At 40.5% G+C, this 16,064-nt stretch overlaps 1 protein-coding gene across 1 annotated transcript; it reads right to left on the reverse strand.

The window, feature by feature from the left end:
- On the reverse strand, window positions 956-15,230 carry YIPF4 (Yip1 domain family member 4). The gene is made up of 6 exons (XM_021391562.1): window positions 15,011-15,230; window positions 11,920-12,073; window positions 9,587-9,758; window positions 7,796-7,873; window positions 5,860-5,973; window positions 956-3,634 (listed from the first exon to the last, which is right to left on the reverse strand). The coding sequence occupies exons 1-6, from the start codon at window positions 15,102-15,104 to the stop codon at window positions 3,497-3,499; spliced, it is 750 nt and encodes a 249-aa protein (XP_021247237.1). The 5' UTR covers window positions 15,105-15,230; the 3' UTR covers window positions 956-3,496.

Raw genomic sequence — 16,064 nt, forward strand, 5'->3', positions numbered from 1 at the left:
CCGGCAGCAGCTCCGCCCCCAGGCGCGCCGCGTGCCGGCGGCTCGCGCCCGGGCTCGCTGACGCAGCGGGCTCCACCAGGCTCTCGCCGCCGCGCCGGTAGCGTTCCGGGTAAAAGCCGGGCCCGCGTGGCGCGCCCCGGGCGAGCGCTCTTCTTGCGTTGGGAGAACGGTGCGGGAACACCCGGGGGAGTCCGCCCGACGCCGGCGGCACGAGGACGCGTCTGGGCGGGAGGTGCCGCTTCTCGCGCCGCTGCCGGGGTCAGGCGGGGAGGGACGGAGCGAGGCGTCGCGGGGCTGCAGCCGGACCGGCCGCCCGTAGGCAGGCTTAAAAAAAGGACAGGTTTTGTACTGCCGTAGCAGCGGGCTGCCCTCGGTGCCCACCTGGCGGCGATCTGTCGGGTCGGCGCTGTGAAGGCGTTGGAGCCCTTAGGCTGCAGCTGCCCTCAGCTGCCACGGGCTTCAGCGACAGCGCTCCCCTACGCAGGAGCGCCTTTATCGAAGGTTTCAGATTAGCGGAGGTTAAGAGCGGGAAAATAACTTAAAGAAAGTGTGTGTGTGAGGAAATAGTGAAATAAACACGGGGGTGCCTGTGCTACCGAGCCAATCAGCTCTGTCCTGAGAACTAAGTACATAGGTATTAAGCTTGCTTCATTACTTCAGGTGGAGTAGGGGTAAGAAGAGCTTAATGCAGACCTCAAGCTGTGTGCTGTCTCCAACCCAGAAGAATGGCTTCCCAGTCATTTGCAAGTAGTTGTAATTTTTCCTGATCAAGAGCCTGTGAGATGGGCAGCAGGAGGAGGGGGATGTGTGCAGGTGGGAATTGCTCAGTTTCTATACAGCGAAGAGCACGTCTCAGTCATGTATCTCCATCTTGATGTAAGGTGCTCCATCTTGAGGAGCGGCCACGCTGCTGGTAGATACCAAGCTTCCATGAATGACAAATAAAAGTTGTGTATTTATTATGCCCAGAATTTATTTATTGTCACAAAGCTTGGGATGGATGACAGGGAGAGGAATATAGATGTCTTAATAAATACACATTATGTAAACAGGTTTAAAAACTTTTATAAAATACATCTTGTACTTACACATACCTTGTCTAAAAATAAGTTTATTGAATGCAAAGTTATTACAAACTATGAGAACCATTTGAGCTGTTTGTACATATTTTTGCACAGCAAATGCAAAAGGTGACCCTAAAGATACTGAGGAAAAGGTGCAAATCTGCAAACGCGTACAAAATGTGTACTATGTTGTGCATATTGACATTGCATATTACATGTGCCCAATCTGTCAAAAGGAACATTTACATTGCAGCTATCAGTTTCACAGAATGCTAATATAGAGAAAATGAATATATTTCAAGACAAAACAGAACGTTATTGCATCCTCTGAATGTTTATAGTCGTTTCAGACGCGTAGGTCCATTATGAACACCAAATGAACAGCTTTGCTAAGAGGAGGTAAGCCTAAAGCTCTCTGACAGCCTAGTAAACTACGTGTATCCTTACCCCTAAGGTCTGCAGTGGCATTAGTTAAATGTGAATTCTCAGTGTTTGTCTGGAGTCTTACAGCTTGATACTCCCGATTAAGAAACACAGCACTGAAAGAGGTAAGACTGCATTATTATTCAAGATTATAAAGCTAGTGTGCATTCTTGTACACTAACTTTTTTTAAGTGAGGAATGAATATTCTCAAAATACTTCCAGATAGGAACTAAGCTGCCAGCATAATTGGTTTATTATGACTCTACAGCAATTCCACCAAAACTTCCACAGAAGTCAAAAAAATCAGGTGAAAAGTCAGTCACTCCACCAGTTTTTCTCCTTTAATGTATTACAAGCTAGAATATTATGTTACAGTTTATGTCCAGTATCAACTTTCAATAGTTTTGTTTCAAACCAACACAAGTATCAGCCAGAAAAGCAGTCGGAGTAAGCTAAAGGACCGCAGTAGAACTGGAATTTACATATATTTCGCATCAACAATGAGTGGTAAAAACAAGTTGCTAAAATGGCAAGTTACACCATCAGAAAAGCTGAGAAACTTCTGATAAGGAAATACATCCATTAGGGATCAAAGACAGCCCTTGCTATCACCTTGTCATGGTTGATTTCTATTTCCAGCATTGGGGTGGGGGGAGGGAATGAAAAAGATGCTAGGGAAATGCTTCCCCCAACCAAAGATTACAAAAAAAAAAAAAAAAGATACTTCAGATCCATTTGGTAATACTAAATACTGAAGGTTGCAAATGACTAAGTACCATGCAAAGTGAATTTCAGTGGAGTTTCCTTGTGAAGAAACATTAATTACTGTAAGGACTATTACATAAGCAATCAACACAGTACACAGGAAATATTTAACGCCATCACATTATTACATAATCCTTGGATAGTCAAAATTAGCAAGACTGTAACTGAGGCTGTAGTTCTAGTTCTTTTAGTGGGGGCTGGGGGGGGAGAGAATCTGACCTTACAAATATTATTACTTCTTGCAAGAGATCAGCAGTACTCGGGAAAAAATATATGCAGGTTCATGTCATTATTATTAAAAACAAAGTAGAGCAAGATGTTATAAAATATAGTTAAAGAAGCATTCTTTTTATTTTGTTATCATAAAACATTGTTTCAAGAGCACACAAATTGGATAGATCATTTTTTCCCTCTGACACTAAGCCAGCACTACAGATGAAGAAGGCGTTCACCTGTTTCTTTGTAAATTTAAAACTTAAGTAAATTAATTAGAGTCTCTAAAGAAGCAATTTAATGATTTATGTTACACAGTAAGTGTCTTGCTCCTTTGGTCAGATAGTAAATGAAGACCTCAAATACTTGTATTTTCAAATTTTAAAAACCAATATACATCCTTAACCAAGGAGTACTTATGCTACACGCAAGTCATAGATACAAAATACACGGTATATACATACTTTGAAAACAAATTGGAATTTATAGAAACTTGAGAGCCAAATCAAAGTAATTGAGGCACTAAATTATAAGTAGTATCTTCATGTCTTCATCATACAGGCTATTCTGTGAACAATAAGGACTGTTTAATAAATATATATATTATCTACAGAATTTGCTGTGCCAAAAAAAGCCAGCTGTTTAAGCTCAAAAGAAAAAATTGCACTTTGAGATTGTTACAATGAACTTATTTTTCTCCTCTAATATAGCAATCTGGTCCTAGTGCTTTTGGCACAGGTACAGAGTTGTGGTTTTGCTATGCTTTTTTTGTTTTTTATATAAAACACAAGGTTCTTTTATTTTGTTCGTTAAAATCTGAAGAGTCTTAAACAACCTAGAACTTTGATACAAATCTATATAGCTACAGTTACTTCATTAAATAATATACACAAATATGCTCTTCAATCTTGAAACATCTTGACAACTGGATATAAAACAGTCACTTGTATTATTTCCAGCCTCCTTAACCTTATGCATTATCAGTCTGCAAGTGAAGAAAACATGGGTTTTGGCCACATCTTTCACTAGATCACACCCCAGTGTACAAGGACAGGAAATAAATGTATAATAAAAAGATGGGATAAATTAGAAGGGGTTTCTTGGTCTTGAATTCTTCTCCAACTAGTAACGATGCAGCGCTGTACGCAGCCCAAAAGACTCCAAACAACTGAAAAAGAAAAGAAACCGTCTTAGCTGAGGCCATAAGAAAATTGCTCAAAATTAAAAAAAAAATCAGTTACTTTCAACTTAATTAGAAATGTACAACTTCATGTGGAAGAAAAAATACAGCAAACCTCACAAAGAATACTTCTGACCCCACACACGAAATAATATGCTATGAATATTCATTTAAGTCTAGAAAAGTATTTAACAGAGGCATGTTACTTTAGGCTAAGACAACGTTTTTACTGAGGCAAGCAGCTAATGTTAGAGAAAACTCACAGTACATAAGACATATGGATACCACCATACAAGTTGTAAGCTTCTTCAACTCAAAAACACTGCTTTTTTTTTTTTTCCCCTGAAGAAAAAAGTTGCTATGCTTGACTCTTCCTCCTATGACATCCTAGAAGATTAAATTGCCCTTTTTTACTTCAGGATTTGTCTGACTCATAAGTTTTATTTCAATTATGGGCCCCCAACTTAAAGTAACTGAAACTTACGCTCCTCCTCCTTTCAGGCGCAATGAGAGGCTACCCAAAATAGAATCTGTATCAAAGACTTGATTGCTTTCTCAGTTAATAACTAACCATTTTGAAACACTAATAGAAAGCGTCATTATGTGTAAATATTCACTATGTCACATGTAGTTAGTACACCTACTTTTAAAAATTTTATTTTTGAAAGGCTTCAGGTCAATAAACTTGACTCAAATCTCAAGCTAATAAGGTTACCACAAAAAGTAATGGGAAATCTTTCATCCTCAACCAACAACTTGAATATTAATGAAAAAGAAAAAGCACTCGTTCCCTGTAAACAGCAAGGCCAAAGGTCTGTTCAGTGAAGGGCAGACATAACAGGATCCCAGTAAAGAACTTTTCCAGCAGTGCTGTCAGAGGAGCTCAAGATGCTTGAAGGATTGTGTGACTGGTTCAACTGCCACTGCTAAAAACAAACCAACCCCAACTGCACACTTGTGGTTGTGCTGCCTGAACTGGGACTATGGAAATGGACAAGAAGGAAAATAATAATAAATATATATAATCTCAAGATCATGACTAAATTCCCTAAGATACATTAAGAAAACTTCAGCAAAATAAACAAAACAAAAAACCCAACAATCAACGTGCATTACTTAAGTAGTTTAGTTTGCTGACTGCAGCTGGAAAAGACCTGACTAATACCATTTCCCAATTTAAGTTCCCCAACTTCTAAGACTGTGGAATATTTCCCCAGAGCTCCTAAGCCATAGGAAGTAGTACTTGTCACAGTGTAGGTAGTTTTGACCACGTGGAGCTTGTCCTGCGTTTTCCACACTAATCATCCAAAGGTAAGAAACTTTTATAGGTTTGCCCTGAAGTTAATGTAAGGCTGTTAATTGCAATCAGGTAACGGAAGTTAAATTGACTACTTGTATTTATTTTTAAGTTGTGTATTAGTTAACAAGTTAATAATTTGCTTTCTGAACGTATCACCTAATAGTAACTGCAAGTTATCAAATCACAAACACAGCTATTATTCTTGTTTATCATACAGTCAGCTGTATTTCTATTATACCGTAAACCAGCAAGCCAATAAGACAGAGATTAATTGACTCATCAGAACAAGATCTCAAAAAGTTTACAGATTAGCCAGTAACAGTTTTCTCAGTCGGTGCCGGCAGTTTAGCAATGACTTCAAAAGCTAACTAAAAGGGTTGTATGAAGTGTTCAAGAACATTATGCACTTCTAGGATCTATCAGGGAATGATGCTAGTTTCATAAAAGGTGTCCAACAGCAGGTGGCATCAAGCACATTATTTTTGCTTTGTGTCTCACGTTCTACATCTGTAAAGCAATAGCTAGAACTTGATGATGGGGAAGGGATAGAACAGCTTATGTTCAGATACTTCATTTTGATTTTTAATTATGCATCCTTTAAAAATGATAGTCCTATTTAATTTTTAATGCAACCAATACAACTTCGCAAAATACTTAAACAGAAGCTAAGCGGATAACAACAGGTGGTTTTATAATTCCTTGGAGACTGTATATTCCCAAATACTCAAAAGGAACATTTAAAACAGAATTTGCTTAGCAGCCACATCTACTAAGTTAACCAATAGAACCACAGAGCTCAGGTTATATTTCTGGGTATTTTGACGTGTTGTCCTGAGTGGCTTGATACTTCAAGTGTTAGGAAAGTGACTCAGAATAACGGTAAACAATTCTCAATAGATGTTACTGAACTTACTTTTATTAGGGTAGAAACCACTTCAAATGATCCAACCACCAAAAGTACAGGTGCTATGACAATGAGGGGAAGTAGGGAATATCCTATCACACCAAGAACTTGCCCATAAGCAACCTGGAATTTTCAAGTGAATAAAAACAAGCTTTAGTACAAAATCACTTTCATACAATTTTATCCTGTTATAACAGTATGAGTAACCATAAAGATGTGTTGACAATTCATGAATTTTTAGCCAAAGGAAGATTGCTAGCACACAAACTTATTTTTCCTATACAATCCTCTAGAATTTTATAGTTAATCTTCCTTAGAAATATAACTTGTTTTAAAAACAAAAACAACTTCAGATGACAATTTTATCACTTCCAAGAGAAGCATTTACACATGCAATAAAATATGCAATTCTACCCATTCCTCATATTCTCATGTTTCATGTGATTTTGCAACTGCCACTCTCCATGGAGCGTACGAAGGAAATCTGGGAGCACAGGACTAGAATAGACCTCTCAGTCATTAACTGTAGACCTGGCTGTCACAAGCAGCAAAGATATAATTTCCTGCATTAACATATTAATTACCTTTTTAAAAGTAAATAAATGCTTTTGGCATCAGCAGAAGATCTAGAACCTGATACACTATGATTAGCTTAAACAGATTTATTCAAAGAACTTCCATAACTGCTTTTAGCCTCACGGTATTAAAATGTCTGATTTTTCCCTGTTGCAGTTGGAAATGCCCCTTGGCCCAGTTAGACTTCCCAGATTTAACTTAGGAAAAACAGCAGCAAGACCTGTCTGGTCTTGCTGTCTTTAAGCAATCTCTTGTGGCAGTAGGTCCTCCACAATGAACTCTGAAGAGCTGTAGTGATCCCTCTCCCCTTTCTCACCAGTTTATATATTCTGATAATTTTACATTTAGAGCCACGAAACCTGCTGACTTAAGGGCATCTGGATTATGCTGGTATGCTGAAAAACCATGCAATCACATTCATAAAAGCTTTTTCTTTCCAAATACTTTTGAGACAAGAAGCCTCTAGCACTTATGATTAAAAGGAAAACCTAAAAATAAAGAGTAAAAATAAAAAACCACCAAAGCACACTAAACTTAAATAATGTAGGAAGTCTGCAAAAAGAGTTTATCAATAATGGAAAATGCATAGTAAAAATATAACAATTACTTATCGCTTACAATAATAAAACAATTCAATGCATTTTAAGCTGCAAATCCATTTTCAGAAGTTTCTATCCTCGTGTCTGTTCCACAGTAGCTGTTGGTGGGCCTTGCTGTAAGCCTGATATTTTGTTTACACCTGAATCACTCAGTGACTCAGTTTATAAACACAGCTTTAACTGCTATGCCAACCCTGCTGATGCAAGCAGCTGAAGAGAGGGATGTAGGCCAGAACTTCAATTGGCTTTGCAGCTGAAGTACACGCACTGACTGTCATCCTTTAATGGGTTTCAACTCCATCAGGCCAAGGATGAAAACAAACACAAGTACGTGCTCCGTACGAAAGGCCACTACACAACTGCTGCCAGCCCAGTTTAAAAAAGTGAAATAAATGGCCCCATTTAACTCAGTGACTGAAAAAATCGAAAGCGTTTCAAGAAATTGACCTCAAGAAACGATTTCAGCTCCAGATCACAGGTACACGCAACAACATCTGGGAGCTGCAGTAAGAATTTGCAGACTGTTTACCACACCCGGCACTCCGTGCACTGCACAGCAAGAGTAGCTGCCCACCTCTGTGTTTTAGATTCTACTTCGGTGACCAAGAATCTCAAATCTATGCGCTGAAGTTTGCAATTTCACCCATTCTTAGGTGGCTACAATGTCTAAAGTCAAGCACTGAGAAAACCCAGCTACTACTGAAAAACATAGCCAAGAGATTCTGAAATTACCTCCCTCTACCAACTTTTCATATATCAGAGGTACTTACTTCTCCTCCAAGAACCCTGGCCAGTAAAAAAATTGTCAAGGATCCAAATATCCAAATAGTTATAATCCAAGAAACAACCTTAAAATGGAAAGAACAATTAATTTATGTTACTCTTTTTTTCCCCACTGTAAAGGACAAATCATAAATCAGCTCACTGCACTCAGGAGTTTTATTATAGAAAACTGAATTCTGAATTGCAGCAAGAATAGTTTTATTCAGTATCACAATGGAACTTGAAAATAAAATAAGAGTCCTGGAAAAAAATTCTTTTTTTTTCTTCTTTCACTGTTTCAGAAGTCCTAAAATCATTCTCCAGCTTAACAGAACCTTTAAAGTAACTGAGGTGTTCCTGGAGTTGAGCCACTGGGTGGATTAGAAGCAAAAGTCTCCCTTTTGAAATACTTTTTTTTTTTTTTACATGGAAACAATAATCTCAGTCCGCTCCTTGTATTTTCAACCATACCATGGCAGCACTTAAAAATGATTACTATCAACTAGTAAGTAGGAGTTCCAGATTTACAGAAGAATCAAAAAGGGAATGAAGGTGTTTATTTTTAACTGATAAAAATCATATGACTTGAAAAAAAATTAGATAAATGTAACATTATGTTATTTGCGAAAATAACATATGTCCTCCTTTTGCTTCCTGCTTTCCTCCACTGTCTAAAAGAGAACCAGATTAAAGTCTTAAAGCAGCAGCGCTCACCTCTCTCCAGCTTACAGGCCACCTAGTTCATCTAGCCTGGCTGCTGTCATCCATTCTGTTGCTAGCTACCAGCTTTCCTTTCTCACACAAAAAAAAGCACTCTTACATCTACGTGGTAAATCCACGCTCCTAACGAACATTAGGCCCCTTGTTCATATGCAGTAGATACTACATAAACAGCAGCAAACTGATCCATCATGGGATTGAGGGATGGTCCCTGCTTTGTCTAGAAAACAGTTAAGTGGTGCCAGAGGCCACAGAGAACTCTCTCACCTTTCACAAAAATCCTACCACAGACATACTCTGCTACTTCACATGTAAGGCTTACTGCTATTCTATGCTGTATTTATAAAAATCTGTAACTACACATATAGTCAAAGTTTTCCATAGGGGGGATGCAATTAACTACTGGAAAAATATCACCTGGGCCCACATTCAAATTGTGACTGTAAATGCTTCTCTACTTCAATTTGAATGTGAGGTTAACTGTGTTTAGAGAAGCCAAGTAAATCCGTGCAGTACCTTCAAATAATTATTCAATCTCATTTTCAAAAAGAATTATAGACAAATTCTATTAACCAAAGGAAAGTTATTGTAATTGAGCACAGAGGACAAAAGAGTAATGTGCACTAATGAAGATTAAACATACAGAAAACTGCTGTAATATAGCACAAATTAAACAAATAGCTTAACTTGTCGGGAAATTAAAATTCATGACATCTGCACAAATGTTCTTTGGTATCACTTTTAGTAATAAAAAGCAAGTTAACAAAAGGTCACAACTGAAATGGAAAGATGTGACTAAAAACATATTAGCATTGATCTATTTCCTCTAGAAACCACATCTTTCCTTTGTTTTATTATAAAAAACCTGACATTTTAATCAAGGTTAACTTTTCTGTAGGTTATTTAATAAATTTCTTATTGCTAACTTTCGACATCATAACTCAAGAAACTATATTTAGAATGCCCTACATTAATATGTGAAGAAGAGACTTCCTGCCTACATAAGAATGCAAATTACTTAGCAGTAACGTCCTCAAATTTAGTTCAGATTTCTTTTTAGGTAGAAGATTTGTACCTACCTTAAATTGTCCATATAATGAAATCATTGAGAAGAAGAGGACAACTGCCAGAGGACCCCAGAAATCTGGATTGTCTCTCACTACCTGCCTATTAAACCCAAGAGATGGCATAGGCATCAACACACATCGAATTTTGTAGTAAATATCCTTCAGATCAATGTCGAGTTCTTCCCTGAAATTGTAAAGTATGGGAGCATTACTATACAGCACAGGAATGAAACAGAGCATAAAAATTAATTTCACGGACTAAGAGAAGGTTTACAGAGCAGGTCTCCCATCACCATAGGGCTTTCTGTAGCCATGACTAGCAATGGAACAATTCACCCACAGCAAAGCAACACCATACCTTCATCGCACATTCAATTACCAGTATGACAGAGATATATTTTATGCCACAAAAAAATCTGTTCCATGACTGAGAATTGAAAACATCCACAGCACATCTTAATAGTCTACATTAAGACAGCAGATCTATTTTCTGGCATACAGGAACATGTGACATTCATAAAACTGGAAACAGAAGTCAAAGACATGCGTTCTCGGGAGTAGGATGTCTGTGTATTCCTATGCAGAACAGTTTGCCACGAGCACATTTATTATGGAATAATTTTGTTTCAAACTCTAGAAGAAATACTATATTTACATTCGCTAATCCCAGTGAGTGATTCACTAATCATCAGATTAAAAGAAAATAAAGAAGAAACAAGAAATAAATACAAAGACAATTCACCACGATTTCTCTTTCAAAAAATGAAATATTGTTCATTGATTCTCTTAAGACAGTTTCAGGATTGCTATTACTGAGGCTATCTCACGACTGTTGTTACTAACCTCTGCCTAAATAACAAAAATTGTTCTTTAACACAACCCTGAATAAAGGAGTAGACTAAAAGCATCCATTTTTCCTCCATTTTTAAGCAATGTTATACTTCTCCTTTATTTAAGATATATATATTCCACTCTGACAGTTGTGTGACAGAAATATTTCCTTTGTGGAATTCTTTGTCATTGCTTAAGGCTTCTGATAGTGTTTCAAGTAAATAAACTGTATTTCCCACAAAGCTGACAGTTCCTTCACCGAAGAGGAGTCTGTAGCTGTAACAGGAGACAAGTGCCAAAAGCACAGCTATCCAATGAGGGGAAAGGAACAATCTACCTGTTGAACAAAACGCTTGCGTGGTAGCACCACATTGGTGAACTTCTCCTTGCTGTTTGCTATTCTTTAAATCCATAGAAGCATTCAGATTAGAATGCTTCATAACAACAAATGTTCCTGGAATAATCAGAACCGCATAAAAGCTGCTACATGAAATCAGATCGAGTTTCTCTGTTAGGAAGATGATTTTGTCCTCTTTGCTACAAGATTACTCCTGGCTTGTTCTCCTCACTTCTAAGAATAGGCTTCTTAGAACACAGAGCTGTCTTTGAATCTTAAACCTGTTTTTTTTTGTACCATACAGTGTTACACAAATGAGGGAATTCATACGTTGTCACCTCAGTACACCATTCTGTTTCTTAATTAAAAGTTACAGGTTTACAGAGCAGACTCAGTCACACAGGTGCTACTTCTGCACATTTCAAGTACTTTTCAAGTAGCAATTTCATTATTAAGCTCTCCAGGCATCTGTTTTCTCTCAGCACTCTTACTTCAACTCTTCAGAGTACTTTCCTTCTCACTCCAAAAGCATCGTGATCTTTAAACAGAGGAAAACTTTGAGACAAGAATAAAGTTGCTTAGGTGGAGAACACAGACTAAGACTCAGGCAGCCCCACTCGCAATGTAATCACCTTCAGATGCAAGCTTTCTTCTGACAATCATGTTTCTGCAAACAGAACAAGGGATGCGGACATCTGCAGTTTCAAAGACATTTTTGTCTTTCAACAGTAATCTCCCTTTAGAGAGCTTCGTAAGATAAGGTAGCATCAGAGAATATAAAGTTTCTGCTACCTTACTTGCAACCCTGCTGCAGAATACAATCTAGCTTTTTAAACCACAACAAGATGAACAGATAAGAACACAAGAGCCATTAAATTTCTATACTTATAACCATTAATAACGCTTTGATTTTATTTCCTCCTTCCTTCCTCTCCCACAGTGAATAACAAGCCTCTCTTTTATAGCTAAACAAACAAAAATAATAAAAATAAAGAAAAGCCACCATAATGAAAAACAGTATTTTCATTCCTACACCAAAAGTGACTAATTGGTCAAGCAATTTGTCAGACAGAATTCTAGCCACAGTAGAAGACTATGAGACAGTTCGAGGACTTACAAGCTCTTTGTCTTGCCCACACAGACAACAAAGAGATATCCACAAACAATTAGTACGTACAGGAGTGGCTTGTTATCTTCTGGGTCATCATCTTCCACTTCCAGAAGCCAGCCATACCCTCTCTGTCTCAGGAATGTAGTTGCAGTTGATTCTTTGATGAATTCTCCTCCCAGATTTAGCTTAACATCTGGAGCTGTTATGGACCCACTAGGATCTTAAAGAAAAAGGGAGAGGAAGATATACATTTTATCTTGCCAAAATACATTTGATTTCAAAATTATTGTGAAATAAATATGTACAAAAGCTACACGTGCCAGTCATCACCACGAAAAATTCAAAGTTATAGAAGTTATACACCAACAGTTACATATCTGAAAGGGTACTTCTGGTCTTATGCAACAGTAACAACGTTGTTTTAGGATTCCAATTAGCAAGTTCTAGTTTCTAGATAACAGAGCAAGCTTCAGTTCATGCTTTATCACGAAGCATTTAGAGGCACAGAGGGAATTAACCTAATGAAAGTCTCATCATACTGTAAATTGTGGATTATTTATCATTTTTTTGCTGACCACACTCTCTCTTTCAGAGCCCATTCCTACACACTGGCATTGTTTCACCCAAACTACTCTCCGCTTACATCCAACTTCTCACAGAAGGAAAACACGTGTAGCTTTTCTCACTTGTAACCTGCTTTTAATATAAGTGAAAATGTTAGGGGTAAGAAAACTGCAGAGATCCCCAGGTTCTATTCAATAATGAGAGATACAAGGAATGCTCTTTAGCATGCCATATTCTTGCTCTACCACAGCACTAAACACACACATCAGCAATTGCTACATGTTTTAGCTGTGTCAAAGTCACCAATATTAATTTTATTCACACTGCAGTCAGTTAAATACCAACGAAAAAGACAAAATAGTAGCTGAAAATACACTAAGCAGCTTGAAGTAATAAAAAAACAGAAGGGGATGAGAAGAGTACACGTTCTACTAAGAATTCAGGAAGTTACTTTTGTGCATACACAAGACATGACAAAACAGCAACAAGTCAATTCTTTGTACAGACCTTGTTACAAATGTTTTGAGAGGCAAAAACTCCATTCTCATCCAACACCTTTTTGCTTCACCAAAGAAAACCTCGTTTTGCATTTTTATTGTTGTGTACTTTTACACACACAAATGCACATACAAATTTCCCCCAAACACTTAGCTGCAGCAATTACATCTGAAATATTTCTGCAACACATATTCACACAGAAGCCAGGTCACATTTGGGGATTACATTTGAGGCATCTACCCAAAAGCAATGTAGTTTTGGAGAATTTAGATTCCTGCATCCTACAGTGTTCAGCCAACATTTACTGAATCATTTACCCTACACTCAGTACCACAATTAATTTAATAGAATTCTCTGTTCCAAATAAGCTTGCTAGGGCACACTTGAAGCTTCCCATCAGTACTTTTCAATCATTTCATAATCGTGATAGCTAACGATCTATTGCATTGATTACGAGAACACCCCCACAGGATCCTCATGAAGATCACAGTAACTTAAAGAAGGAACTTCTCTTTGCTCCTGTACCCATAAGCACATAAACATCGTTCCCATCAGATGGGAGCAAAGCCTTCTTTGGCTGCTTACAGAGGAGGGGGAAAGATTCATTCTTAATGCCTAAACTTCAAGGTAGAGGAAGGCTCACAAGTTTTCTATTATCAGTGGGACCCTTCATTTGAAAGTTATCAGTCTGCCCTACAATGCAACACCGCTTTGCAAGGAGGAGTCCCTGCTATACTTTGCACACAACTGTGCTGTCAAAACAAGAAACTAACGGTCCAACCAGTTATTGATTTGATTTCTCTGTTCTCAGTGATGAGTGACAACCCACCTTGAAGCTGGAAAACTTCTACATTAGTCTTATTCACCACCGTTCCTTTTAGCAGAAGATGATTACAAAATACCTACAGCCACGTTATATCTATAACGTGATTATATAACATGATATGATTAACGTGATCTTAAGTCTATTTTGGAAGATGACATCTCAGGTGGGACAAAGATGAAGAAACCAAGGGAAAATAAATCTGCCATTACCTCTTCTTTAGTCTGCTTTGTATGAAACAGTTAACAGCAGGCCAGCCAAACACTGAAGAACCTGACAAGAATTCATGGTTCTGGTGCTTGCTGGTGAGAGTCAGGATGTTTTCACCACCACTCGCACAGGCAGAACACTCAAACAGGTATGAGATCACACCTTGCTTGTGCCCGCAGAAAACGCAGAGCCAAGCCCTGTTCAACACATCCTACAGGACAGGCGCTTACTATGGATGGGGTCCAGCAGAGCACTAACATAGCTTTCAACAAATACTTCCAGGAAGAATCCAGAAAGTCTCCCTTCAGAGGCACCTAGGTCCTTTTTTAGGCCAAAGTGGAAGAGGGGAAAGAAACAAACACAAAACAACGTGGATTGAACCTGTTGATGATGAGCTCACCACAGAACAGACTTAAGCATCCTATAGTGGTATTTCACTTCAGTTTTTAATGTCTAGGGTAGGGCACAAGAGCCAGGATGTATGCGATTCCCAACCTGATCCACAATTATCAGGTAACTATGTAGATGAAGCAGAAAGCAGGTTGTTTAAATAGCTACAGTGGCAAGGGTCATCTTCCATCAAAATAAAGTAGCACAATGTTGACTCTTCCACGTTCCCTTTTGCAGCGCTGAGACACAAGCCCTCGTGGCACGCTGGTACACGACAGGTATGCAGCCAGCACAGCAGGTAGGCCGCACCTCGCCCCCTCACCTACACACAGCCCCGCTTTCCTCCTCACTGTGCGAAACGCAGCGCGGCACGGAGCCCCAAGCACGGCCAGACCGGGAGCCGGCAGGTAACGGACACGGAACCGCGCCGCCCGCGCGGGGGGCAAGAGGGCAACGCGTACAGCGCCCGCCGCGGTTACGTCAGGGCCCCGAGCAGCCGGCCGGCCTGCCACGCACGCACCGCGCCAGCGCCGCCTCGGCGCCCGGAGCCCTCCCGACGGGGCGGGGAGAACGCCGGGGCCTCCGCCACGGGGCGGGAGCCGCCCGCTGCCCTCGGGCCGGGCCGATGCCCTCGCTCAGCGGGAGCGGCCCCCACGACGGCCCCGCGCTCACCTTCGGCATCGGCCGAGGAGACGAAAGTGAAGTCCCCGTTGTTGGGCGTGAAGAGCGGCGGCGGCTGCGGCTGCTGAGGGCCCGGGGGCTGCATCTCCCCGCCCTCCGCGGGGCTGCGGGCCGGGGCGGGCGGGCGGCGAGGCCTGGACCTTCCTGGGGCCTCCGGGTGGCGGTGGCGGCCGCGGCGCTGAGCGGCGCCCAAGGGCCACGGCGCAGCCGCCTCACGGGGCGGCACCGAGCGCCCCGCCCGCCCGCTGCTCGGCGGCGATTGGCCGCCGCGGGGCCCGCCCTCTCTCCGTCCCACCGAGGGGGCGGTGCGCGGAGCCAGCGCCTCGGAGAAGCGGCGGCGCCGTGGGGTTGGATGCTGAGGCGAGCGCCGCCCACCGGGCCGGGTCAGCGTTCGGCCTGCGGCGGTGAGCGCGTCCGTGCCCGTCAGAAGCGCGGCGCCGTTGCAGCCGTTCTGTGCGTGAGCACCGTGGGGTGGTGCGCGGCTGCGGCACAGCCCCGCTGCCGGGCGGTGTACGCGGGCCTCTGCCTGAGGAGCGCTGCTCTAGTTCGTCGCGTTAGCGGTGAAACAAAAGTTAAAGCTTATTAAGGAGGGTATTATCCAAACGCTTCGTGAACGCTGACGGATGTGGAGCATCAACCACCTCGCTAGGAAATCTGTGTCAGTGTTAGACCACTCATGGTAGAGAAGTTTCTTCTAAAGTCCAGTCTGAGCCTCCCCTATAAATATGGACGTATTATAAATTGAAAAATTATAGGAGGAAAAAATGCTCTAGCAGTTTGATTTGGAACTTTGTTTCCCATATGTATTCCATTACAGGAAATCACTGCAAGTTCCTTCTCAAATAATTTGGAACAAATAAAAGCCAAACTGATTTTTACAGAAAGAGTGTGATGGGGAAGCTCTTTTTTTTTTTTTTTTTTTGTCTTCCCCATATCCAAAGATAACGAGTTTGGATTTATATAAAGACAAAAAAAAAAAAAAAAAAAAGATTTGAACTCAAGTTGTTTTTCAGCGTCTTTCAGTGATTATCAATTTCCTTGCAGC

This window comes from Numida meleagris, chromosome 3 (genome assembly GCF_002078875.1).
Source record: "Numida meleagris isolate 19003 breed g44 Domestic line chromosome 3, NumMel1.0, whole genome shotgun sequence".
Classification (NCBI taxonomy): Eukaryota; Metazoa; Chordata; class Aves; order Galliformes; family Numididae; genus Numida; species Numida meleagris.